This window comes from Heliangelus exortis, chromosome 9, assembly GCF_036169615.1.
Source record: "Heliangelus exortis chromosome 9, bHelExo1.hap1, whole genome shotgun sequence".
Lineage (NCBI taxonomy): Eukaryota > Metazoa > Chordata > Aves > Apodiformes > Trochilidae > Heliangelus > Heliangelus exortis.
In genome coordinates this window covers 10,561,432-10,588,905 of record NC_092430.1, presented here as the reverse complement: position 1 = coordinate 10,588,905, position 27,474 = coordinate 10,561,432, and the positions used below count along the sequence as shown (strand labels likewise).

The 27,474-nt window shown below is 50.1% G+C and overlaps 1 protein-coding gene across 1 annotated transcript; it reads right to left on the bottom strand.

The window, feature by feature from the left end:
* Positions 1-555: 555 nt before the first annotated feature.
* Positions 556-23,126, bottom strand: SLCO2A1 (solute carrier organic anion transporter family member 2A1). The gene is made up of 14 exons (XM_071752068.1): positions 22,829-23,126; positions 13,331-13,468; positions 11,583-11,745; positions 8,749-8,964; positions 8,404-8,502; positions 6,507-6,640; positions 5,630-5,711; positions 4,363-4,527; positions 3,674-3,863; positions 2,325-2,484; positions 1,845-2,014; positions 1,613-1,677; positions 1,337-1,457; positions 556-1,206 (listed from the first exon to the last, which is right to left on the bottom strand). Exons 1-14 carry the CDS (start codon positions 22,916-22,918, stop codon positions 1,086-1,088), a joined length of 1,914 nt encoding a protein of 637 aa, XP_071608169.1. The 5' UTR covers positions 22,919-23,126; the 3' UTR covers positions 556-1,085.
* Between the last annotated feature and the right edge of the window lie 4,348 nt (positions 23,127-27,474).

The following is a 27,474-nucleotide window of genomic DNA, read 5'->3' as shown; positions in this document are numbered from 1 at the left end:
GAGACCAGGATGCCTCCAAGATGTGGTAGGCGACCACATCTGCAAGTTCCCTCAGTACCCGTGGGTGTATCCCATCAGGTCCCATGGACTTGTACGCTTCCAGGTTCTTCAGATAGTTACGAACCTGATCTTCATTTACAATTGGCAATTCTTCCTTCCAACCCTTGCCAAGATGCTGGTGGCCTTCTTGGCCACCTGGGCACACACTGGCTCATATGCAGCTGCTGTCAACCAACACCCCCAGGTCATTTACAGCCACTCTGCACTGTTGCTGGGATTTGTTGTGACTCAAGCACAAGACCCAGAACTTGGCCTTGTTGAACTTCCCACAGCTGGCCTCATCCCATCAATCCAGCCTGCGCAGGTCCCTTGGCAGAGCCTTCCTACCTTCAGCCAGATCAACACTCCCTCCCAACATGGTGTCCTGTGCAAACCTCCCTCTCTTTTTCTAGTGAGTGATGCACCCAGCAGGATGCAACCTGCAGGCATCCTCGCTACCTTGCTGACTGGGACAGCTTTGGGGTGAGGCGGGGGAGATGAGCAAAGCACAGCAGCTGGAAAAAGTGACCTTTATTTTATATTAAAATTTAAAAAAAAAGCAACAAACCTCAAAAATGTTCTGCAATAAACCCCCTAGTGATAACTTGTCACAAAATATGTGCAGTGTCGACGCTGACCTCTGTGAGGGGTACAGGCAAGGGGGGCACAGGACAGCCTCACAGAATTGGCAGCCTTCTCTCCTGCTCCTGTCCCAGTGGGGATGACATTACCCAACTGAATACCTCATCCCAGAGCGGGGACCATCGCCCATGGCAGGCACTTCTCTGGCTGCACTCCAGCCATCTCGCTTCCTGCTCCAGCTGCTGGGAAGCTGCCCGCTTCCCAGAGAAAAGGGCAAGGTGTGGCTGGAGAGCCTGGGAGGAGCTGGTCCCAGGATGGGGCTGGCATGGAGGGTCCCTTACCAGGAGAACGGTGGTGGCTGCAGGAGAGGAGCTTGGAGCTGCTAAGGTGGAAAAAACAAACCCAAAAAAGACAAAGTACTGGCAGTGGTTAAAGGTGAGGTGCAGAGTCAGTCCTTGGGTAGGCTACACCAGCCCCTCTGCTTTCTCCTGCACATTGTACTCTTTGCTCCTCTTCACCTTCCAGCTGATGAGGGCGAGGAGGATGGTGCCCAGCACCTTGTAGCCCACCTGCAGCCCCAGGTATCTGTCAGGAGACAAGCAGTGAGATGCTGCATCTGGAGGTGGCACCTCCAGCTGGCACTGGGCTGAGCTGGGGACCATCCCCATGGTCCTTCTTGCCCTGGGGAGGACAGGGGGGTACATGGCAGGGGCACCTGTTGCGGAGGAAGTCATTGTTGTAGTAGGCACAGAACCGGCGCTGGGTGCACTGCTTCTGCCAGTAGATGCAGGAGGAGTCGATGAGGGCACCAAACATGGCTGGAGCCGGCAGCCAGGCTTTGGAGAAGAGCAGATGGAGTCACACTGCCTGTCCTGCTCTGCCTAAAGGCTTTGCCTGCTGTACCCAAGAAGTTTCAAAACCTCCTAGGTCTCAAGAAAGCCTCTAAGCACCCTCCTGCCTCCCCCAGCCTCATCAGGAGATGGACACTCACCCAACAGCCTCATTAGTAAGAACTGGACTCCGATGGCAAATGACTTCTCATCCTGGTTCACTACCCTGCAAAGGAGAAGCCATGGGAGGTCAGAGCTGACACATCAGCTCTGTATTTGGCCAAGCATCCTGGCCTGGCTGCATGTTTAAGAAGCCCCATTGATGTCAGCATAGGGAACCGACCACATCACACTTCCTACAGTGCCTTGTGATCTCCCCTGCCCATTGCTTACCGTAAAACCATCATGTAAAGGGGGTTGTGGGACAGGCAGGCTACCAGGGCAGCAAAGGAGATGAGGAATATGGAGGGTAGGAGCATGTGGGAGCAGCTGACAGGACAGGAGCCTGTCTTGGCAGAGGACAGTCCATTCCCAGCAGGAATCAGAGAACAGTTCTTGTAGATCTGTTGGAAAAAATCAACAAAATGTAAAACTCCCAAAGCTAAGAGAAGGGTTTTTCATGATGCACCAGAACACATCCCTTTGCAGAAGACTGATGAGACCATCAGCATCCAGCAATGGGATGTGCCACCATCCCCTCAGGGCATTACAGCAAGTCTCCACTACACCTTCTCAGGACTTCAGCTCTTGTGGGTAGACATCTGCGCCTTGAAAAAGTTCAACTACCTCATTAGATTTTTCAGGTTCCTGCAGCTTCCACTATCACCAGCAAGCCAGGTGCCCTGAGCTCTGCAGCTCACTCATTCTACTCACCACTTGCTTGGGGGTGGAAGAATTTGTGGTGCTGTTTGTGCAGCCAGCGAAGCAGGGGGAGATGTACTCCACGTTGTTTTCTCCACACACTGGGTGGAAGACGTGCTCGGAGCAGTGGCACCCACCTGGCATCTTAACCTGCAGCTGGGAACTCAATGTACTGCCAAGAGAAAAAAAAAAAAAAAAAAAAAGAAAAATATGAAAGAAGAAGAAAAAGAAAAAAAGGAGGAGAAAAAAAAATGTTAAAAAAATTAAAGAAAAAGGACAGGAAGAAGAAAAATCCCCTTTATTAGTGAACCAGTTTCCCCATTCATATTTGCACTGGAACACTGCCAGCAGCAGGCTGGCCTCCTGCCAGCCCCTGATCCCCTGCAGGTACCTCTGCAAGTGAACTTAGCACTAATTATGTTATGTCTGCAAACAAGTACTCACACATTATTCCCACCCACCCCCATTCCACCCCCTCCAGCTGAAAAACTACTCAGCCACATTCCTGGAGAAACCTCGCTGGGCTCCATCCAAAGCTGCACAAACAGATGTGTGAACAGCTCAAACTGGAAACTCCATTCAGACAGAAACTGGAAGTGAGCTTGATTCCAAACAAGCCTGACACAGCATGGAAGTCAAGAGGACAAACCTAGGTATCTGTATCTTGCCTCACTACCTAAGGGAGTTCATCTGCTGGAGTGGCACAGTCTGTCTCCTGTGGGATGCTGACACTTGGGCATGGTGGGATGGGACAGAGCTCATGTTCAACCATCCACATAGCCCACAGTTACCTCTTCTGCACTGTTGCTGTAGCATGGGGAGAGGTTTCCCTCATCCCTCCACTGTATCCTTGGGACAGGAGGGCTTATGGCTGGCAAGGGGAAACATTTGTACAAAAGCTCCTTGCCAGCAGTTCTCTGGCAAATGAGCACTATGGCTTGACAGCAGGTCTGGGATGAAGTCTAAATACCATTTTTATTTTCAAAAGACATGGTAAAAGCCAAGAAGTTTCCAAGTTTCCACCCAGGTGAGGAGAAAGGTGATGTCCAGCAAAAAAAACCAAAAACAAAACTGCATGAGGTGCCTATGTCTGATGAAGACACAGCTGTTAATACTATTGATTTTCCCCTAGAAATCCAGTTCCCCTGCTCCACTGGTAGGGAAAATCAGGAGTAAACATCTTCCCAGGCTTTCTGTGCCACACAGAGCTTAAATCTCCTTCAGGCAGTGGGATCAAAGAGCAAGCAGTAGAGTGGTGATGTCTACTGCCTCTTTTTTTCTGCACTTATCCCATTCCATGGGTAATCAGGTCAAGAGCTGGAAAACCAAGAATCTAGAAACAACCCCAAGGATTGTGTTACCTGGGGGGGTAGATCCCATTGACGCGTCCTGTGGAGCAGCCCATGAAGAAAATGGGCAGGCAGATGAGAATGGAGAAAATGAGCACCACCACAGCAAACCGGGGGATGGCCCGGAGAGAGAAGGCAAAGCGCTTCATGATGATTCCTCCTAAGAGCATCCCAAGTGCTGCTGCTGGCAAGTTCACAGCTCCTGCAGAAGAACAAAGGCATTAGCTGGGGGTTCTGCCTGCCAAGCAGCTCTCCGAGGCTTTGTGGTGGTTGGGGAACTCCCAGACCCCACTATTATCCAAGAAGACCTAAACCTAAGGCAGCTGGTATCTATGAGAGATTCAAGATCAAGCTTGAGATGTAATAGCTTGCCCCAGTGATCCAGACCTGCTTCACCGTTGTGCTGGGGCTATGCATTTTCAATGAAAGTGTTTGCTGGCCCGCAAGAGCCAGTGAATAAATGCAGTCTGTCTCCAAGACGCTGCAAGACAACCTGCCCTTTCAGGTCAGGAAAGCCATCAACCCTCTCGAGGTGATCCCTAGGTCTCATCTGAAAATGAGGTCCCAGTGACTTCCTCCCATGGAATTAAAAAGCCCAGGGCACCCAGAAAGCTCCCTGTTGATGGATGTTTTTCACCCTCTGTTGCTCACATATTTACTCCTGATTTTCCATACCTGATTTTCACCTTGGCTGTGCTCACCTATTAGGAAGTTGGCATAGGAGGAGGAGGCACCATACTGCTTCTCCAGGAACTTGTTGAGGAATGTGGCCAGGCCCGCAATGACTGAGGAGAAGCTGCACTGAGCCAGCACCAGGAGGATGAAGAGGGGGTTGAGAAGCAGCTTGAGGAAGATCTTTGGGAATCCTATGGAGAAATTGTTATTTTAGCTGCTCACATCAGCAATTTGTACAGTGAAAAAAACCCTCCACCCCGAGACTGTTCCCAGTCAGCTAATACAGGAGATGTCTAAGGCCATGGGAAAATGGAAGGGTAGACACCCTAATCTGGCCAGGCAGCTGTCAGGACCATGGCCCAAGCACCCTGAGAAGCAAGGTGGAGGCCACCCCCATGCTTTCCAAACTCCCAGCTCCCCATGTGCCTTTGTTTTTCTGGGGCAGGGCCCATGCCCTTGGGTGGTACAGACCAAGCCCTGGGGGTTCCGGGAGAGCCCTGCCAGCTGTTCGTGGGCCTGGCTCCTGCCCTTGGTGGAACAACATGTATTTTCCTGGTGGGACATCATGTCCCCTTGGCCTTTTTGGCAGAGGTGGATTGACTCCAGGCTTCTCAGGACCAGCTCTGTTTATTTGGCCTCTAACTAGCTTTCCCCTTCCAGCAGAGAATGCTGGGGACATTCAGCATCATTCATCAAAGCCCAGTGAGAAGGAGAAGAGGGAGTTGACAGCTCCAGGATATGACTGCTATGGATAGAGTGGGAAGGAGGGAGAGGCTTTAGCTGGAAAGAAGTCATCATAGAGCTAAAAAAGAAAAGTCATTAATCTGCTCTCTCTCATCAGTGACATACTTACCCAAGCCAATTCCAGCCACAGATAAACAAAGCAGTGTAAGCTGCAATGCAGTGATCTTCTCAAAGTGGTGGCTGGTGGCACCAGCAGCTCCATGTGCTCTCCTGGAGCTGTGGGTTAAACCACCCAGCTATGGGTGCCATAGCTTTTCCAGCATGCTTGTGCTATTTTAAGATCCTCAAACCAATTTTCAGAAACAATTCAGGCCTCACAGACCTCAGCACCACTGTCTTATAGCAAGGGGGAGGCTGTGTCCATCTTCCCCTGATCTCTAGGGAAGTTACAACCCTTGAGATCCCTAAGTCAGCCCTGGCACCTCCACACAACATGGTGGAGAGACTCAAAGGCTCCCAGCAGCAGCTGGAGCATGCTGGTGTGGTGGTCTCCACCCATACAGCATGGCTTGACATCCCCATTCACCCTTGCCTTTGAATGCTCTTTACTTTTTATAAATTCCAACAGGGAGATTTCTTCAGCCATCCCCTTCTCCATCTTCCTGAGCATTCCAGCCTCTCTGTTGGGGTCCTGGGGAGGGAGAGAAGAGAAGACTTTGATGAGAAGGCTCAAGAAGAGCAGGGTCTGTCCCCTACGCCTTTGTCCCTCAGCCAAGCCTGACAGTTCTCCTGCCAGTGAATTGTCTCAAAAATCCTCATAGCCCTTGAGCAGAGCTGCAAGACAAAAGCCTGTCTTGCCTGGGGACTGCTTTACTCTCCTGAGCCCTGGCAAGGTCTCTTTTTAAATATTTAATTAATACTTTTAAAAGTCTGAAAATAAAATCTGAAGACCAATCAACTCAAGTCTGCTGAGTCTTCTAGCCATAACCATGAAATATTTTGGGTTTTGTTTTGACCCTTAAAGAATCGATTATTAGACAACTTCAAAATAAAACTAAACAACTATTTTTAAAAACTAAACTAGTAGAACTAAACCAAGGAGGACTGCATGCAGGAACCCCATGAAGCCACCCAGCCATCACCCTGCCTCAGAGAAGAAGATCCTCTCAAAACCTTCTTAACAGGTGGTGTAGATGCAGCCACATGAGGGAAGGATGACATCTGGTTTTGATCTGCTGAACTGGGGTGATTCTGGCTTTCCAGCTAGTGGTGAGGAAGTGAAGAGTCTGGTCCTTCACGCATTAGAAGCTCAGAGCTTGTTTGGAAGACTTGTCACTTGTTAGAAGCTATAAGCATATCTGAGAAGGGTTGCTGGGCTCCCTTCATCCCCCCAGATCCCTCCCACCTCTCTCCTCTTTAGACAGGTATTCCCTCCCTGAGTGCAGCCCTGGCATCAAGATACTTTGGTTCTCCAGAGATCTCTCACCTCTCCTTTCAACATGTACCGAGGGAAAAAGAAATAAGGAATGGATGTGAGCACCAGGCAGCCTGAGGAGATCAGCAGTCCCAGCCACCAGGCTCCAATCCACCGCTGGTCCTTTGGAGTCAGGGTCACTGTAGCTGCAAAACACAAGTACCCACCATAAGAGCTCTGCTCCTGCAAGTGTAAGGGTGAAAGGGGCAAATCATAGAACCATGGAATGGTTTGGGTTGGAAGGGACCTTAGAGATCATCTAGTTCCAACCTCCTGACAGGCAGGGACACCTCCCACTAGTTCAGGTTGCTCCAAGCCCCATCCAGCCTGACCTTCAACATTTCCAGGGATGTGGCAGCCACAGCTTCTCTGGGCAATGTGGGCCAGGGGCTCAGCACCCAATGTCCATGTAAATATGAACAAGTGGAGTGCAAAAGGTTCATGTGGGCACAGTCCAAGGGTTTCTCCACTGGTGTGGAAGAGCATATGGATGGGGGGTGGGAGTTCCCACCAGTGCTGATGGCATGACCAGCCCTGGCCATGTTCAACCTCCTTTCCCCTGGCCAGCATCCTGCCCCACTGCTCCCATCCAAACTGTGCTGACCCTCCTAAATGGCTGTAGGGTGTGTTTGGTCAGCATCAAATACTGGTGGCAGAGGTTCAGCTCTTTCCTACTGAGCCAACCAGAGATCAGGGGCCTGACTTCACCCTTCTCTGCCCAGAGCATGTGGTGGCTTTGGACCATGCTGCCTGCAGAGCCAGGAAAGGGACCAGGAAAGGGCAAAGACACTTCCTGGAAAAAAAAAAAATTGCTCTCTATTGTTCAAGATTTGGTGACTCTGCTTCAGAGCTCAAGAGCAGGACCTGTGCCAGCAGAAGAGCTCTGCTGGCAAGCCTGGTTTCCGAGTGGATGGAACTCTGGGCGCCTTCTCTGGAAAAGGAGGAGAAGGTGAGAGCTGCTCTATCTCCAGTGCAGACATCCTTCAGCTGGCCCAAGCCATGCTCACAGGAGGCTGAATGATCACTTGGCTTGGCATGGGGACCACATCTCCCCAGGGCCAGGATATGGTGGCTGTGAAAGGCCCCAGCAGCAGCCTGCAGGAGGGAGCCCTGTGCCAGGGTGTGGCAGGAGAGGAGCCCACACCCCACCCAAACAATCGCCCCACTTCCCCAAACAGGAGCACTCCACTCCAGAGCTTGGACTTCATCTTGGAGCCACCAGGGAGAGGTGGCTAAATCCGTCTGCCCCTGTGGGGAGTGAGCCAAGGCTTTTTGCCATTTCCTGCCCCAGGGTTCATTTATTATTCTTATCAGGCACCGGACAAAAATGTCAGGAGAGATCTGCTCTCTCTGAGGAAACACAGGAAAAGCCACATTAGGGATGGAGCTGGGAAGAATTCTTTAGTGATTAAGTTACCAGAAATAATAAGCACAGATACTGGGGATAAAGTCAATAAGCCCTGTGGTGGTGTTGGCTTGGTCCTTCTCTTTGAAGATGGTGGTGAAAAGCAGTGGGGAGGAGAATGGGCAGATTGAAGCACCTGTAGGGCAATGGTTGTGTTCTCCATCCCAGGATGGTCCTCTCCACCACTGGGGTAGAGTGTTACTTCCTTGGCATGGTGGCAGTGGACAGACCCCAGCAACGACCACCAGTGAAGCACAATGAATAGGACATCAGAATGTCCCCGGAGCTCTGCATCAGTGGTGGTTTCCAAACCATCTGTAACCTTCTTCAGAGGCAGATGGAGTGGAGAAGTGCACTAGAGATTGTATTGCAGGTCAGATCTTTCCAGAGAAGCAGGTTCTGCGGATCATGGGATGGGTGGCTTCTGCTACCAGTCATCTCAGAGTGACCTTCTGACCCACAGAATGCTTTTAGGAGGACCATCACTACTTGAGAAGTACTCACTGATGTCAACTCTTCCGATATCCACAAAGAGCCGCAGCACCACAGATCCCAGCAGGTATCCAAAAGCAGGGCCAAACAGAGCGATGGCAAAGAGGATGGCTGAAAATACAGAAGCAGACGGAGCCAGCGTGAGTGGGGAACAGCAGATCCATCACAGATGATTCACTTCTGTCTTCCCACTTGAGGCAGGAATGATGTTACAGTGTGAAAAGGAGATAAAATATCAGTCCTATAGGCTGCTCAACCCATCTCCACAGGTTCCCCTCCACATGAACACCTCTTAACAGGTGGGAACCTCTAAAGTCTGGAGGAAACAACACAACCTGCTGCAACAGTCCCACTTACCAACATACAGGGGGGAGTTGTTTGCTTCTGCAAAGTCATCTACATAGGAGATGCCAAAGGGCTGGATGGGTACCGTCCCGATTCCAGCCAGCAGCTGAGCGATCACCATCATGGCCCATATGCTGCTGGCCTCCCTCTGGGGGTCCTGGGTGGTGTCTGGGCAAACAGATTTGTTCTCTGCATAGCAGAGGTCAGCCTGGGCATGGCTCTTGTTGCCTGAAAGAGAGAAGAATGAATGTTACAACACCAGGCATGTGTCCTTCCTCCTCTACCCCTAAATACTGTGAATATCCCACATTTGCAGGGAGGCACACATGGTCAGGTTGCAGATGGATTGCTCATTCTATTTAGTAACTCTCCTTATCTTTTCTGTCCTTTGGGATACGGCACTGCAGCAAACAGCTAGGGTGGGATTTTATCAAACTTTTCAAGACAGGCTGAGCAGAGAAGAAGGAAGCAAAGCGCCAATCCTGCAGATTGGAAAGATCCTTTTGAACTGTCAGAAGAGGAGAAAAAGCTGCAGCAAGACTGGACCCAGCCAACAGAAACCTTTGGAGATGGTGTGAAAGCCAGTGGAAAAGTCTAACTACTCACTGATGGAAAGAAAAACATTTTCATGCAAACTGAAGGTGGTAAGCAGCAAAGAGAGGAAGCCCTGGTCTTTCCATGGTACCTCTTCCCACCTGGCTTTTACTTTTTTTCTGTATTTTTATTATTTGTAATTGGATCAACATTCTACCACATCTTTCTCATTATCCTACTAACTGTGAGCTTTCTACACAATGTAACCACTGTGGATTTTCTACATTTCTGAGCAAAAAGACACAAAACAAACCCCAAAATTTCTGTCAGGTGATATGGGGTCCTCACTGGGGTGGTGTGGCAGCACATTCCTAATAGCAGGTCACCACGAAAATCCATTCAAAACAGCATTGTCAAAAGGGTTGTGTTGCCAGATAGAAGGAGCCTCCTTTTCTTACTTCTTTTTACTCCTCTTTCTTAATTCTTTACACCATCTGGACCTGGGGAGGTCTTCACTCTGCTCAAGATTGCCATGTGAACTGGAAGAGCTTCATGGACTGGAAGAGCCAGGCCACAGATGGCTCTGAGCAGAGGAGCAGGATGATACCAAACTGCTTCCTTCACAGTAAGAGCAGCCCCTGTCCCAAATCCTGACCGGTTCATAATCTGATGTGTAAGCTTAAACTGTCAGAAAACTTGGCCTCTGAAGCTCAAAAACTCCAGAGCTCTTCGAGGCTGAGTATCAGAGAGGCAGCTTTGAGCCAGCAGACCATTGGGCTTCCCAGTCCTGCCTGAGAGCTGGCATGTCCTGTGCCCATGCTGGGCCATCAGTTTTAATAACATTTCAAGGGATCTGGGCTTGCAGATCAGCGGAGTTGTTGGAAGATTTACCAGAGCTGATACGGAAGAGCACAGCCAGAGGATCTCTAACCCTGTGGAGGGCACTGAGACTGTCAAGGCACTTGATAGTGGCTCTGTCCTTGCTGTCCCTCTGTCTGGGGGTTTGCTCCCTGACACACTGTGGCACAGTCAGGCCCTAACTGAGGGAGCAAGCCTAAGGCCACCATGGCCCAGCCAAGGCCCCCTGAGCCCAGAGGATTGGGCTAACATGACATGCACAGGGCTCAAAGCCTCTCCAGGAGTAGAGGTGCAGAGCTTTCCACACACATCCAGACCGTGCTTTGAAGCCTTCTTATTAGCCACAGGTCCCTCAGCTGCTCCTGGTCAGACTTGTGCTCCAGACCCTTCCATTGTGTTCCATTTCCCTTCTCTGGACACACTCCAGCCCCTAAGTGTCCTGGTCCTGAGGGGCCCAGAACTGACCCTAGAATTCAAGGTGTGGCCTCATCCATGCCCAGCCCAGGGGGACAATCCCTGTCCTGGTCCTGCTGAGCACCCTAGAGCTGATACAAGCCAGGATGCTGGTGACCTTTTTGGCCACCTGGGAGCACTGCTGGTTCATATTCAGCCACCAGCACCTCCAAGTCATTTTCTGCCTGACAGCTTTCCAGCCACTCTGCCCCAGGCCTGGAGGATTGCCTGAGGTTGTTGTGGCCGAAGTGCAGGACCCAACACCTGGCCTTGTTGACCCTCCTAGAATACGAGATATTAAGGTAGCTAGACAGTTAGTTTTCAAGTATGTTTCCATCCATGTGGAAGGATATTCTCTCTCACTGACCATGAAGCCTCCTTACAAATATTCACGGGGTGGCACATCCATGTGCACTGGATATTGCAGGGGTCCCAGACCTGCAGCAATTTCCTTGTGTGTGGGTGGGAGGGTGAGATATCGTGGCAGCGCAGGAAGTAGAGATCCTGGCTGCTGAAGCGGAAACATGGACTGCTTGCTCCAAAGCCTTTGGGAGTTCAGACACTTCACCATGGCCATGGCACTCGGCACCAGAATCCATGGCTGAAAGGTCATGCCCAGAAGAGGCAGAGGGGACATGGATGCCATATGCAACTGTTGCATCCAGAAGGGATGGTGAAACTACAGTTTTGCCTATAGTGAAGCCCGAAGTCAGGCTTAAAATAGCAAATCTTTGTTTTAGGTCTTTCCCTCCAAACACAACATTTCATAGAGTCATGGAAGGGTTGGGTTTGGAAGGGATCTTAAAGATCATCAACACCCCTGCATGGACAGGGACACCTCCCATCAGACCAGGTTGCCCAAGGCCCCATCCGACCTGGCCTTAATTTAAATTTCTGGATACTACCCCTCATTTAGGGAAGGCAGGGGTAACCCAACCCAGAGCAACTGGAGATGGTTTTGGGGTGGGAGTGCTTCTGGCACTAAGGGTGGAGGCACTTACCGGCACTCAGCCTGGTGTATTCATAGGGGTCAGATAAGAAGTGGGGCAGGGTGACCAGGAAGGCTCCCAGGGCCAGCAGCAGCCCCCCTGCACCAATCACCCGCGGGCGGTGAATTCGGCTGCCGAAGTAGCTGACGAAGATGATGAGGACCACATTGCCAATCTAGGAAGGGCACAGCAAAACGGGGAGAATGTTGTTGCTAAGTCCAACTCATTGCAAATGTTTGTGACTCTGGGACATTTGCAAGGGCAGATAAGTTCAAGCTAAAAAGATATGAAAGCATGCAGCTTGCTCAGGAGAGTGGATGGAAACCATAGAAGTACCATTAAATGGGTTTTGTCAGCCTGGGAGAAACAAAACGTTGTCTTAACCTTGCAATGTATGTTTAAAAATACTTCTTTATTTATGTTTACACGGCCTCCCTTGTTTTTCTCTGTGGTTTTTTGCTTAGAATTGCTGCAGCCGTCAAGGAGAAAAGACTGTGGTCCTGGGCAGGCAGAGCAGCTCCCACAGAGCTCAAGCAAAGCACAGGAACATCTCTCATAAAACAGAGAAATGAAGATGTATCTGGTGATGGCAAATTGTTATTCTTGAGCAGGATGACATTTGTCCTGTTCTAACCCTTTCCCCTTACATTCTTGTAGTAACAGACCCAATGATTGCTTTGGTATTACTTTTCCAGGCAGTAAGGCTCATAAGTATAATTTCTCTAGCAGGTGAGCACACAGGTGGCAGACGTGTCTCTCCAGTGAGTGATGGGATAGTGCGCAGGGCTTTAATGATGCCAATTCAAGATGAGCAATGCTACAACCCTACACGCTAGGTTTCCTTCACTGGTCTCAGTTGTCTTTGAATCATTCCTTTTAACCCCAGATGAATGTGCTGGTTGTGATAAGACTTGGGCATCTCCTTCCCCAGGGACCTCGGAGGATTCCCAGTGCCCAGTATTTTGGTGGTGGATCCCACACCAGAAGACCAGCTGTATGCAAGGTGGGCTGCCACCAAGGACTTCTTTGTGCCATCAAGAGAAAGCCACTGCCAGCAGGTCTTTTCCTGATTGGCCTTGAAGAGCTACTAGAAATGACACAACTCATGACAATGCGACCTTCAAAACAGTCCAGTGAAGTGATTAGAAAATGGTAATGAGAAAAGCCACAGCCAGCTCAGCAATATGATGCCAGTGAAAGTCAGCCCTTTGCCACAGGGCCATCAGGAGTTGGGAGCACTGGAGAAAAGGGCTAGATCTTGGAGTGACTGTTGGCCAGGATCTCCTTTTAAAGAAAACTTGGAATGTCTCAGTCCGGTATCACTCCTAATGCCAATGAGAAATTCATGAAAACAGACACCTACACTGGAACACACTCACAGAGCTGTTGTTTGTGGATACTACTCTTAATAAAATGTTCTTCTTTGCAAAATCTGTAAGAATGTTTCCTGTCTCCCAGTCATGTCTCTGCTGGAGATGCATGGCATCCCAGAGGGGTCTCCTCTGAAGTAACCTATTTTTTGCTGCTGCCCTCTCCAAGGACACATCCTCATTACATAACCCTACATTCAACCTCCCAGCATGTAGTACAGCAGGAGCAAGGTCTGCTGAAGTGTCCAAGTGTCCAGCCACAGATGCTTCATCCAGCACATACAGGTATGGCCAAGGAAGCACTTGAGACCCTGAGACTCTATTCTGGAAGGTCCTCCCTGTGTTCTGGCCACTTCTTGGGGCTCCCACACAAGCATCTCACCCATTTACCTCATGCAAGCTAGAGATGAAACCTGAAGAGAGGCTGGAGAGCCCAAAGCGCTTCTCAATGGTGGTGAGGCTGCTCTTGAAGTTGGCACTGTAGAGGAGCTGGGAGAGCTGCAGAAGCCCGTGGCACAGCACAAACACCTGCAGGCAAAAAAAAACCAAAACCAACAATTCCATCCCAGTTAGTGCCCTGCTGTCTTTTCTCTGCTTTACTAATTACTATTTGCATAGCAGCAGCCCACATGCAACCCTCAAGAGCAACTGTCCAGCCCAAAGAGGACCCAGGAACAGGTTGTCCAGAGAAGCTGTGGTTGCTTCCTCCCAGTTCAGTGTTCAAGGCCAGGTTGGATGGGGCTTGGAGCAACTAAACCTGGTTTAGTTGGAAATGTCTGTGCCCATGACAGGGGTGTTGGAATTAGATGGTCTTTAAGGTCCCTTCGAATTCAAACCAGTCTGTGATTTTGTGACCTGTTGCATTGGCAGCCATATAAAGATAAAGCAACGAGACAGACTTTGCAGAGACTCAGTAGGTGCTCCTGAGGCCATGTTAGAGTCAACTCTGGAGCTGCCGTGTGGCAGCTGAAATTGAGCTGTGCTGCTTTGGACTACCTGAGATCCAGTATTTCCAGTCAGCCCCTTGAATTTCCTCAGCTGTGAAGCCAATGAACAGAACCTGCTCCAAGGGGTGTTGCAAGAAAAAAGTTAAAAAAAGGTCTTTAAAAGCCCCAGAGGGAAACGCACAACATAGTCTCACGGCTGGAAAGCTTTTGTAGAATTCTAAAAACGGCATTTTTTTCCTTTGGTCCAGGCTGAGAGATGAGCCAGAACCCTAAGCAAAGGGAGGCAGAGAGCAGCATACAGAGAGTTTATGGGGCAGGGCAGAAGTCTGGTGGAAAGAGCATGGGTGGTCTGGGAGAGGGAAGTGCTCTGGGCCGGGGACACAAGAGGCAACTCAAAAGTGTCTTTTGATCTATATTTAGTCAGAATCATTTTCCTCTATTTTTCTTGGAATGGAATGTGTCCACATATTGCCAAGAGTATTTAAAAATAATTGGGGAAGGGGGGTGTGGGCTGGAGGGAGGGGTGTGTGTGGAAAGGGAAAAGGTCTTTTTTATTATTTAAATTTGCAGGAAATCAAATATTTGCTGAATACCGGAAGCGTGTCCCACAAAGATAATGGTGGGAAGCCCAAGATGATGAATAGGGGATCAAAGGTACTGCAGGGCTGACAAATTCCTTATGTCCTTGGCTAGGAGAGCAACGATACTTGGTACTGGTAACTGTATGAAATGGTGGCAGTGCCCAGAAGCCCTGACCCATTCTCTGGAAAAATAAACAAACAAACAAAACCAAAAAACCTCAAACAAACAAAAAAACCCAAACAAACAAAAGCAAAAATACCCCAAAACAAAAAGCAAAACAACAAAATTTGTCCACTTGACATGGTGGATGTAAATGCTGCAAGTGGGTGGGAGTGGCTTTTTGGGTGGCAGAGGTGGACACAGGCCCAGGTTCAGCAAGTGCAGGAGAATTTGCACGAGAAGGTGGCTTCTTGGGAGGCTTCTCCTGTGAGGGAGCCTAGCACCATCCAGAAGAAAGAGCTTGGCATCCAAAAGCAAGAGAGATGTTGATAGACAGTGAGAGAGAGAAGAGAACCGAGATGAATGGGAAGAAGAACATGGAGCCCTGGAAGTGCGAGGGCAGGCAGGAGACAACATGGAGACCACAGAAAAGAAAGGGCAAGGCAAAAAAAAAAAATTGGGCAGAAGGGTCATAGGGACATCATGAACTCCCCAGGCATATCTTGAAGGGGTGGCAGCAGACAAGCCAATGTCAGGCAGACAGCTGCCACCATGGCAGCTAAGCAGGAGAGGACGAAGTCCCAGGCTGGGACTTTGCCCTGACAGAACACCACAGATCAATGACGTGGGGTGTAATGTTGGAAACCCTCCCAGACAGGGATAAAGTGGAAGTGAAACATCTGAAAGTAAACTCTTGAAGCAAAATGACCTCTTCCCCCTGCAGCTATCAACTCCTACATTCATAAACCCACCCTAGCACACATTCCTGTGGGTGACAGCCAGATCCTTCACCTTCCCCACTCCTGACCTGGTATCACCCCATAATTAATCCAGCTGGGCTGCTCTAGAGCAGAGAGGTGACACCCACAAGGATGAGAACCAATGAGGGGATCTTGTTGCCAGAGAACATTAATTTTGGTTCCTGGGGCTCTGGCCAGATCCCATTGAAGTAATTTGAGTGAGGAAGTGCTGGCTAAACAGTGGAAGGCTGGGATGGCCTAAAACGTGGAGCAGCTGGAGAGAGAGCTCTGCTGGTGCTAGGAGAGGCCAAGCTGTTTACCAATGAGGAGGAGAGAGGGTGGATCACCAAGGCTGAAGTTAGCACAGCAAATGTCAGCCTATTCGCAGGGCAGACAAGGAGATGAGAAGTGCTGGGGAGAGAGAGGATGCTGGCCAGGAGGGAAGAAGAGAAGAGGGAGACTGACTCCTTGAAACCCTGGGGTTGGTGGGGCATGGGGTGAAGGAAAAGACATGGAAGGACCATAGGGAATGAGCGCTGGGTGTTTTTCATGAGAGGATGGAGGCCTGGAGATGAAGAGGACCAGCTGTGGTCAGGGAACCAGGCAGGAGAAGGCAGAGCTGGCAGAAGGTGGCCCAAGACAGATTCAAGCATTGGTGATAACCTGAAGATGGACAAAATGGGGCTGTGGCCCCTGAGATGCCTAGAAGCAAGCTGGGGCTGTCTGCCATGAGGGAAGGCAAGGTGAGAGACATACAGCTCAATGAGGAGAGAGAAAGACTTTGGGGTCCTTCCAATTCTACCCCAGAGAGCAGGGTTAGCAGGAAAAGCAGGAGGGATGCCCAGGGGACTCAATCCTGCACAGCAGCCTCAGCCCTCGGATGCACAGATGCATGGGAGGGGAAGGGCAGAGATTTTTTTTTTTTTAATGATGGGGAAGAAGCTGCCACCCTGGAGAGAGGGAGCAAAGCAAAACAGCCTTTACTCCAGGCCTTGTGCAGCTGAAGCTTGGCTTTTCCAGATGCATTTCGCCTGCCTAGAGGTAAGAGATGTGCCTTAGGACTTTTCCTAAAATAATGATGTTCTGAACCTTGAAGGCTCTTGATGCAAATAGCTGGGGGAGAGACTCACTTGGAGGGCTTCCCAAAGGACCCCTTGCACCACCTGCCCTTGGCACCAGCCAAGATGCCCTGGCTGGGAAGATGATCTGAGCCTGGAGGTGATGAAGGGCACCATTCTCCCAGTGTCCCCTTGCAGGTCCTCACGGGTTTGTGTCCCTGTTCCTCTCTCCCCTACATGTTCATGCTGACCACCTGTAACCTGTCGGTCCATGGAAACCAGCACCAACTCAGTCCCTCCCAGATGCAGAGAGCACCAGATGTGTTGTGCTGGCCCCAGCCACCCACCAAGCCATCTAATCCATCTTCCACAGCACTTAACCAACAAGGAAGTTTTGCAGAAAAACCAAACTAATCTGAAGGGGTATTTTTGATGGCTCAAAGCAGGCCCAATGGTAGTGAAGACATGGTGGGAGGTTAAGGAGTCAGTGACACTCCTAGGAATGCACAGTACTGACCCTCCAAAGCAGAGGCTCCTATCAGAGCCTGGTGTATTTTTGGAGCTGGAGGCAAGCAGCAACCATGGGCAGAAAGGGAGCAGTGTGGAGAGGCCAAAGGCATGCACCCACAGGAACAAAATCCTGTCTTAGTCATTCCCACATTTCCTCCAGAAGTGCCTGAGCCCTCCTGACTCCAGGCTGTTTATACAAACATTTGCCTCCTTTGTAAGATGAATTTCATTTAAAAGGGAAGCCAACACCCAGGGGAAGGTCCCTCCTGGGCACACTGCTCCCTTCACCCAGGTTTGGTGGGCTCTGCCCCCCTCTCAGGGCAATGCTTGGTGAACAAACCAGCTGTTTCAGGGAAGAGAGGGGTCTGGGCCCTCAATGGGTTGGACAACACTTTCCATGGGATTCCAGGCATGTCCACAGTGGCTGGTGCACTCCTGGAGAAGCGAAGGCTCCAGAGAGACCTTATTGAGACCCTTCAATACTTAGAGGGGGGGAATATAAGAAAGATTGGGACAGACATTTTAGCAGGGCCTGTAGTGGTAAGACAAGGGGTGGTGGTTTTAAGCTGAAAGAGTGTAGATTCAGGGTACATACAAGGAATAAATTATTTACAAGCATGGTAAAATGGTCCAGATTGCACCCAGCTGCACACTGCACCTGGAAAGAAGACAAGGGTGAGGAAACCAGAGCCAGATAGTTAACAGATTGTTAACTGCAATGCTGCCTTGTCTATTGCCAAGTAATCCATGCTTTACAGTCCCCAGTTGTCACGTGCAAAGACAATGTTTGCTCTTTCTGCAATTAATGTTCCCATGGGATCTCCCTCCCCCTGTATCCCCACACCCTCACAAGCTCCCTGCAAGCCTTCTCTCAGCAACCACTGAGAGAGTGCTCCAGGGAAACACATCCCTGCCTTAGCATCCAGGTGTGCAGGGAAGGAGAACTTGGGTTGGGAAGGATTGCTGCCCCTCTGCAACATACAAATGCAGGGGGATTGAGCAGCCAGGCATCCTCTGGCATCCAGACCCAGGTATGTCAGGAGCCCATTGTGATTTCCTTGAAGGTAGGAAATCAGGAAAACAAGAGGTAGGAAATCAGCTTGGCTTCCTTTTTCCCTTACCCACAAGCATGTGTAAACTCTCTCCTTGCACACCCACAGCCTTGGCCATGCCTTGCGCTCCCTATCAGCAACCCTCCCATTTTGTGATAATCTTATCTAGGCTGACCACTCCTTGTTTGTTGTGTTTGGGCACTGAACCACCTCACCCCTCATAAAATTACCTTGTTTCATGTCTCCCAGACCTTGATTAAGCTTTCTGACCTGCTTTACCATCTGGCTCTTCCCCATCTTGTTCCTTATCCTGCTGGTGGTGAAGGCCAGGTGGTTTTTCCCTCCTCACACCTGATCCCACCAAAACCAGACACAAACTCAGTGCTAGATCCAGCCAAACCCAGTCTTTTCTTTCTGATGTCAGCACCATCACGATGAATGTTGGAAGAACCCACTCACAGCTGGTCCTTCGCCCCACCTCACTTTTCCTGAGGACTCTGCTCTCTTCTTTACTACAAATGCTCACCCAGCTCCCCACCTCTCCTTCCACTGTGCCCAATTATTGGAATGTCCCTTGATTTTCCTGCTTGAACCAATGGTCCTAATCAACACTGCCTCCTCTTGGTGCTTCCTTCTCCAAACCTACAGCCATACTGTCTTTAGGCCAACAATTTGATGTATCTCTTTTTCTTGCTAACAAATAAGAAAACAATTCTTAATCTTTTCCGACAGGATATGAGAGCACAACCGGTACATCTCCAGGCTTCTGAAATACACTCCCCTCAGCAAATTCCTTTAGTCCTTTTCCAGGAGTGGACAAAAGACTTGCCTTGATGCTGTTGGGACCTCAGACCCCAAGGTAAGGCTGCTGTTTGTCCTGCAAAAGGCATGCAGACTCCCCAGGAAGAGGTCCCCAACTCCTGGTCATCGTGCCTCACATGCCTTCAGCATCTTTACCCTGGGATGTTAAAGCCTTATCACACTCTGAGCCCACAGTCTCCTCCTGAGCCTGCTGTCCCCTCTTCTTCACACTTCATGCCACCCCCCCAGTTATGACACTCGATTTAAATCTACCCCAAAGGCTTTCAAATCTCCCCCAGCTGACGTATAAGTGACAATAATTCCCTGCTGTCCTCCTCTTCCATGCCAGGTAGCCCACAAGGTGAAAGCCCCCTCCTACCTCCACCTCAGCTAAGGAAGAAGATATTTATAAAGCTCATCTCTCTGTCGTGTTTCTGGGGAGCCTGAACAACAATTCACTATCAATTGAAGTATCACAAAAGAGATAACTCCACTGAAATGATTCTTTTTTTTTGCCAAGCAGCACAACTGAACCCCCCCAAAAGCACAACCATGGAAGCTCTGGTGAACTTCAAAGCAAGGGTTGTCCTTGCCTCACCCACCTCCACCACCCTCGTGTGACTACCAAGATGCTCTAATGCCTTTCAGGAGACAGTGCTCAGCAGCAGCCTCTCAAGCCCCAAAGACTGTAGCCCTTTTGCATTCTCTTTGCTCTTACCAAAGCGATTCAAGACAACCAGCCAACTTCTGGAGGGGTTCAAGTGACCCTACCACATCCGAGAGGGCACTCCAAAACAAGGTTTATTCCAACTGTGAGACAGGGTGCAAAGACTCTGCCAGCTGAGCCAGGCAGTGACATCAAATATCAGGGTGGAAAGCACCTTGGTGCTTTTGGGTGTCATAGCAGCACTGGCCACAGCCCTCAATACCCACGTAAAAGCAGGAGCTGCTCCCACGGCTGCAACAAGGAACTGTCACCAACCACATCAATGCCAGGTACAGAGATCAGCTGTAAAAATCTGCTGTGCCAGAGCAGAGTTAGGAGCCACTGGTCACAACCGTGGGGCACTGCCTCCCAGGGCCACCTGCTCCAGCTCCAACACTTCTGCTTCCCCAGCTGTGGCTTCACACCAGCCAGCCAGCCCCATCCCATCCTTTAAGTCTCAGCAGGACCACTGAACCTGATGCTTTTCGCCAGGACTTTCCCTCCCCTGATGCTAATATGCTAATCCCCAAGATGGAGTGCCATCTCTAAACATAAGTAATATATATATATATATATATATAAAACATCATAACAGTAACGTAATGGGGTCAGGGCCAATAACCCACCTGAGAAAGGTGGGAACTGATGTGGGGAGGTAGCAGCTCCGGGCTGCAGAGAACATGCAGGAGAAAGATGGTTTGCATGGAAAAAATAATGTGTTATTTTTGGCCTCAGGCCTGAAAAAAGCACTCTGAAAAATCCTGGCACCTGAGTCTTAATAAGTAAATCCCAATTTCATTGTTGGGACTTGGAACCTGCTCCAATGAGGAGACGTGGTTGCACTGGAAATATCCTGGACAGAAAGTATCATTGGTCCTATGAGGACACTGTGTTTCAGTAACTGAAACCCCTCCTATAGCACCTTTCCCTGTGTGGGATGATGCCAGCAGCTTCCAACACTGTTAGGTGCTGGCTGAAAACTTCATGTAACACACTCTTCACAGCACCAAGGGCTTCTGGTACAAACAAAAGCTATAAAGCCTTGGAAACCATGATGCTTACTGTACACCTTTCCCTCTGACAACCCATTTGTAACACATTTCCCAAGATAGAAATATCAGCTGCAACATTTTGATTTTTCAACCAATCTGGGGGTTGGCTGAGAGGATTAACAACTGCACATGGGATCCTGCTTTCCTACAGCAGGTCTTTTTTTTTTTTTTTTTTTTAAATGTATAGATATTTTTAACACAAGCACAGGAAGAGTGAACAGGTCAGGAAAGGGTGGGGGCTGTCACTGCTTCTCAATTTATACACATCTGCTCTTAAAAGCAAGGAATTTTCTCCTAAGGGATGGATGTCTTGACTCCCAATGGTACATCTCACACATCTGGTACATGGCATGCTGTCAGCAAGCACATTTTTATCTAGCCCAAAGAGCTCGGTGCAGGCAGAGCTCCTGCCACCAGGAAAGTGACACACCCATATCACTGGGCCAAATGTCCCCTAGGAGGTCCTGGAGGAAGCCTCTGTCCAAGCCACCTGGGGTGTGCAGGGTGCTGAGCACCCAGCCTGACTCCTGTATCTGCAGAAATGGATTAACAGTATTTGGGTTTGTGTTTTTTTTTTTTTTTTAATAAATAAATCAATATAAGTTTGCCATCCTGAAGAAAGTATTGAGTCTGGCAAGGTTTTTTTCTGTTCCAGGATATTTTTGTATGTGGAGTTCCAGGGGAGAACACTAGCTGGAAGAAGGGCTCTGGTTTGGGGTGACCGCTCATGCTGAGCCACAGTCATCCCTGGAGCAGCCTGGAGGGGATTAGGGCCATCTTTCACATCTCTGCCAGAGGAGGAGGCAGTAGATACATGTGGCCCCTCCAGAGACATGTCAGGCTAACCCAGGAACAGCCCTAAATTACTCAGGGTAATCTCTCAATCTCTTCTTCCTGGAGCTTGCAGCCAGAACGGGACATCAGGTCACCTGCTGGAATAGCCCAGCCCAGGCAATGAGGACCTTCAGGGGACACTGGACTCAAAGACATTAACTGAGATGATGTCCCCAGCCGTGGCAGTCACTCGCTAACCCTTGCTGCACACCCCACTGTGCTCAGAGGAGCATCCTGTTGGGAACAGCCCCACGGTAGCCCACAGCATCTCCATGGCATCCCAACAGAAGTGCTGGGGCCCACGTTTACTGCTCAGACACAAACTCCAAGCAAGCACAGTGCAAAGAGGAGAGGACAGCGGTGTCCTCTGTGCCAGCTGAGCAACCCATCCTGGACCACAACACACTAACCATGACTGCACACTCCCAAAACCATGCTGAGCCAGGAAGAGCTGACAAATCTTTCCTTGTGGGGCTGTTATCATCCCCAAACCATGCACAAATTTAATAATGAGTGGGAAATCTCACCCTGGCGCCGGGAATGATTGGCAGCAGCAGCACAAGGGGGTCCCTGCCAGCTGTTTCCCATCCCACACAAGCAAAGCTGTTCTGCCCGTGGGAGCCATCGTTCCCCAAAAACTGCACCTCCGGCTGCTGACATGAGGAGGTGCTGCCAAGAGAAGCACAAAAATTCCCCCACACACCTAGAGGAATCCTGGCGAAGGCAGGCAGATGCCCTGGGGACAGGAGCAGCAGCCTTGGTGCCAATCCAAAAATGGGCCTAAACTGTTCAAGAGGGGTGGGGAGGGGGGTGGGGGGGAGAAAAGGTGCAAGTGTAAAAACTGGGTGGTTAGCAGGGTTTAAAAGGTGGCCAGGGTGGTTTTCTCATGCACTGAGCTCAAGAGCCCAAAGTTCGGGCAGGGGGCAGCTTTAAGCTGATGGCTCTTACCTTGCTAATAAGGGCAGGTGAGTAACCGGGCAGCCGCCACCACCAAACCCACTTCAACCCACAGAGGTTTCGCCCCTATCACTCCAAATGTTGCTGCTCTCCCGGGGTTTTTAAACCAAGCCAGCATTCTTATTCTCGAGCAGTGTTTTCTTTTGGCACCAGGATGTGGTTAATCATTCCCTAAACAGCAGCACGCCATGTACCAGACACTGGGGGCTGAGCTCCTCAACCCACAGAGAGCTGCCCACTTCTATGGGCAGTGACACCCCACACGCACGGGGAGGACATAATTCCAAAACCCATACAGACCTTTCTGGGTGCTGAGTGGGACAGGTCTCAGCGACATCGTGCAGAAGCTGAGTTTGAAATTTTGCATCTTGGCAAATGTTTTTTCGAGGGGCTCGGGCCAGGGCCATGGGGAGTGGTGGGGTTGATCTCTACCCAAAAATCCTCCTCCCTCCCCGCCATCCCCACATCCCTCCCAGGCGCCACTGCTTACCTTGATGTTGCAGAAGATCCTCCGAGAGCAGGTGCTGGAGCTTCTGGGGACATCGACTGGGGATTTGCTACTTTCAGGGTGAACTCCCATGGTGGAAGTTTCCTCAAGGAGCCCCAAAGATCTGGGGCTGCGCGTGGGCTCCTGTCCCTCTTGGCTTGTCCCACCACCCAGCAGTCCACACAGTCCGGCGCCGAAAACCCTCCAAGCCAGCGAGTGAGGCAGGCAGCGTGAGCACAAAGTTTTTATAAGTCTGCTCTTGGGAGCGATGATGAAACCTTTTCTCCTCCCTCTTTTGCTTTGTGCGCCGAGGGAACTTTAAAGTCGCAGGAAACCAGTGCTGTGGAGCAGGTGGGAGCCAGAGGTTCAGCCCAACCCCACCGGTTTGGCGACAGGGAGCACTGTGGTGGGTTCAGACACCCATGAGGGACACCCAGCACCCCAAGCTACCACTCCCCCCTGCAGCAGCTCTCCTCTGGGCCCGGCACGGCAGCATTCCTGCAGGGAAAGCAACCGGGGTTTGAATTTGAGTCCCCCTGAAGGGGCGAGAGGAAAGGGAAGCACCAAGATTTGGCTGCCTGGGGAGGTCAGAGGAGGGAAATTGAGTGGTGAGATAGAAAAACTCCTCCTTAGGGTAAGGGGTTACAAAGGGAAATAAAACAAAACAAACAAAAAAACCTTTTTCTTTTCTCTCATGGAAACATCAGAATTTGTGAAACTCCTGAGAGCTGTGGTGTGGGTTTTTTTGTTGTTGTTGTTGGGGTTTTTTCGATAGCTCTCTGGGGCTTTGTTTATGCAAAGCCCTGATTTATCTTGCAGGCATCTCATAGGGAAGAAAAGTGTCATGAGAAGAGCAGGTTTATCCCACCAGAGGAAGGACAGCTTGAAGTACTTTGTCAAAATTAATGCTTTTCTCAGCGTAAAACCTGGGAGAGAAAAGCAGGAGGAACTCTTGGGAAACAGTGGAGCCTGCCCAGAGGTGTCGTGAGCCTGGAGAAATCAAATCCCAGCTCCCTTAATAATATTCCCATGGGAGGGCTGGTGGGTCCCTACAGACACCTGTGGTAGGATGCCAAGGAGCTGAAGCCCTGCTCCGTGGACACCCCCCTATATCTGTGCCCTGCCACCAGCCACGAGAGGGTGCCTGACACCCATGGGAGAGACTGCCACAGCACTCCCATCCTCCCACCTCCCCCGAGCCAATCCGTAGGCTTGAAGGCAGGGTGCAAAAATGAGCATTTCTAAGATTAAAAACAAAAAATAATCAAAAAAGAAAAAAAAAAACAAAAACAAAAAACCTCAAACCAAACAAACAATAAAACAAAACAAAAACAAAGCCCACCTATTTTTGGCTGTCAGCTTCCCCATTTCCTAACCCTGCTCTCTGGGAGCATTGCTTGCAGGGGACAGGTGGGTGGTCACCGGGGGCCAAAAACTAGCATCCCATTTCTCCCCCCAATTTCTTTTACCACTCCCATCCCCTGATTTGCTAAATTTGGGGTCAGGATGCAAAGCAGAGAATCCTCTTGCCCCAGGGGAGGGGAACTGGGGGAAAACCACGTGAGCTGGGCCCTTTTCTCCACCACTCAGTCACAAGCAATGGAGAGCTTCAACTTCACTGCTCAAAAAGCTCAAGCAAGGAAAACAGCTCCTCTGCTCTTCTATTCTCCAAAGAAGCCAAGCATGCCTCTGAGCTCATTTTCAGTCAATGCCTGCTGCTCTGTTCACTCATGGCTCTGTCTTTTCAGTTTATTCTGCGGGGCTGGTGACGCTGGCTTTGTTGTAACAACCACCTCCAGGCAGCAAATGTTTTGGCTTTTAACTTCAGGCTTTTATGGACAAATTTGTCTCCTTCCAGTGAAAAGCCCCAGGGGGGAGGCACAATGCCCCGTGACAAGCTTGCACCCTGCCTGGGAATGAGCAGGATGGGCAGAAATAGCCTTGCCTGATGCCATATCCTGTGCTGATGCAGTTAACAACCCCTACAAGAGGAAGCAGTAGTGAGTAAAAAAGGGATGCAGGGCTTCTGCTAAACACCCCTGTGGGCTGGAAGTCACTGTCCAAGGGGGATGTGGGTCCTCGGTGGGATCTGACCATGTGTCCTGGCTGGCCAAAGCAGGACAGGGGATGGGACAGCCTCTAATGTGCTTTGAACCAAAAGACCTGGGTCCCCCATTCAGCAGTGTGCTCCTCAGGTCTTTCTTCCTGCAGGGTGGCAGGACATCAAGTGGCCCTCACACCCAGAAGGACATTGAGGGGCTGGAGCATGTCCAGAGAAGGGCAACAGAGCTGAGGAAGGGTTTGGAGCACAAGTCTGACCAGGAGCAGCTGAGGGAGCTGGGGTTGCTCAGCCTGGAGCAGAAGAGGCTGAGGGGAGACCTTCTGGCTCTCTGCAACCCCCTGAGAGGAGGTTGGAGCCAGGGGGGGTTGGGCTCTGCTCCCAAGGAACAAGTGATGGGACAAGAGGAAACAGCCTCAAGTTGTGCCAGGGGAAGTTTGTATTGGAGCCTGGGAAAAAATTTTTCCTGGAAAGGGTTTGTCAGACCCTGGCCCAGGCTGCCCAGGGCAGTGGTGGAGTCCCCAACCCTGGAGGGGTTACAAAGCTGTGGAGATGTGGTGCTGAGGGACATGGGTTAGGGGTGGCCTTGGCAGTGCTGGGGAAATGGTTGGATTTGATGATCTCAATGGTCTTTTCCAACCCAAACTATTCTATAATTTTAAACCTCTGCTAAGTCTGGGATAGAATGAGGTGCCCTAGCAGGGCCAATTTGCTGGAAAGCAAGAACTCATGCTGGCAACCCAAGCTCTTGTGGTATATTTCTCAATCTACAGCTCTTGTAATAGGTAATGCGAGAAACCCCCTGCTTCAGGGCCAGCTGTGTGCCACCCACCACACTGGGCACACCTCACTCACCCACACACCATGCTTGGTCTGCTCTCCCATGCATAGATGAATTTCCCCAAGCCCTTGGCAGCTCATGTAGATGTAGTAAATAATGCAAGAAAAGCTGACAAATCTGAATTTTTTGAAGTGCAGCCATGGTGGGTAGTGTTATTAATGGCAGACAAAATTTTAGGATGCACTCAATGTGCTGCAGCAGCTCCATGAGATTTTCTGTGGCCAGCTGCTTTATCTTGCATCAAGTACACTGTGTCCACCTAGATGGGACCATCAGAGAGCACTACTGACATCTCCCAAGCCTCTTCTCTGGAGGAGAACTTCCACCCTTGGACACAAATTCAACTCCTGTAGATGCAAGTTAGAACTTTCTTCCCCCCAAAAATCACTTTCAACTGATGGACCTTAGACAACAGACTGTGCAACAGTAGCAACAACGTGAGGTGCATACAAGAAAACAGGATTGTTGCCTATTTGAGGGTCCTCCACTGCATTTTCCTTTCTGCAGGGTTACAGCCTTGGCAAGGAACAGTTCAGCTTCTGGATGAGCACACGGAAAGTGATTTATAGTGGTGCTGACAAGGGGAGAGGAGCTGAGTTTCAGATTCTTCGTGCTGGGCTTTGTTAGGGCAATGTGGTCGCTGCTCAGTGCCTGGCAAGAAAGATGACACATCGACAGGGTTTGGTTTGTTTTACATGCTCCTGGAGCCTTAATTTCTTTTTCAGCCTGATGAAATGTGTTCCTTCTAAAGCAGTCACACTCCCCTGGCTATGATATTGGTGGGAAGGAGATGTCACTGCTGCTAACTGAACAGGAACAAGCTACTTCAACCAGCAAAGTGAGAGCAGGCCTGCAGCTCTCCATGTACCCCACCAGTTCATCCTCCACCCTGCCGTCTCCCCTGATCCCAAGTAATATCCATACCATCCTCCTGACTTCTTTTATGCTGGTACTTTTTATGGAGTGAGGCCAGCCTGGCTCTTTTTTGCCACCTAATTCCAATCTGACAGGGATTTAAGTCCACATCTCAGTTTTGCTCCAGGGTACCCTATTCTACTCAATCATCAGTCACCTGCTGGGCTTTAAAAGATTATGTGTAACCACTGAAATCACCTGGGAAGCTCTCCCTGGCCCCTAGGAAGACCTGTTACTAAAAGAAGAGACACTGCTGTCTCCATCCCAGCATGGAAGATGATTTCCCACTGTGCTATGTAGGACAATCCCTTCTACATTTGAAAATGGACCAGCAGATCCTTCTTAAAGGTGTTCTTCCCCAGCAGCCTCCATGTCAGTGACTTAGGATGGAGACTTAGACTGCTGCAGCCAGTACCTGCCTGAAGCATCATCCCAGGGATCCCAGCCCCAAGGGAATGACGGGCCAAGGAACTCATTTTGGCATCTTGGGGCTGGTAAAATGTGAACTACATGGTCAGACACCTCAAGGAACATGGCTGTTCCTAACTCAGAAGTTATTTCCACAGATCCGAAGGTGTGGATCCAGAAGATGCAGTTGCCTTCCAAATGGTTTGGTGGCTTCACGTGATACAGCAACAGCAGGGAAGCCTGTATGTGGCCTCCAGCCTGGGAAATCCTCCATTTTTGGACAAAAGTCAAAGTTGGAGAATGGACTGGACCTTGGGACCCCTTGGCCCAGCATGTGAAGGGAGCAAGATGTGATCCAAGAAAGCTTCTGGTCTTTTCAGACATAACAGCCATGAAGATCCTGCCAGCAGCATCAGCCACTAGAGG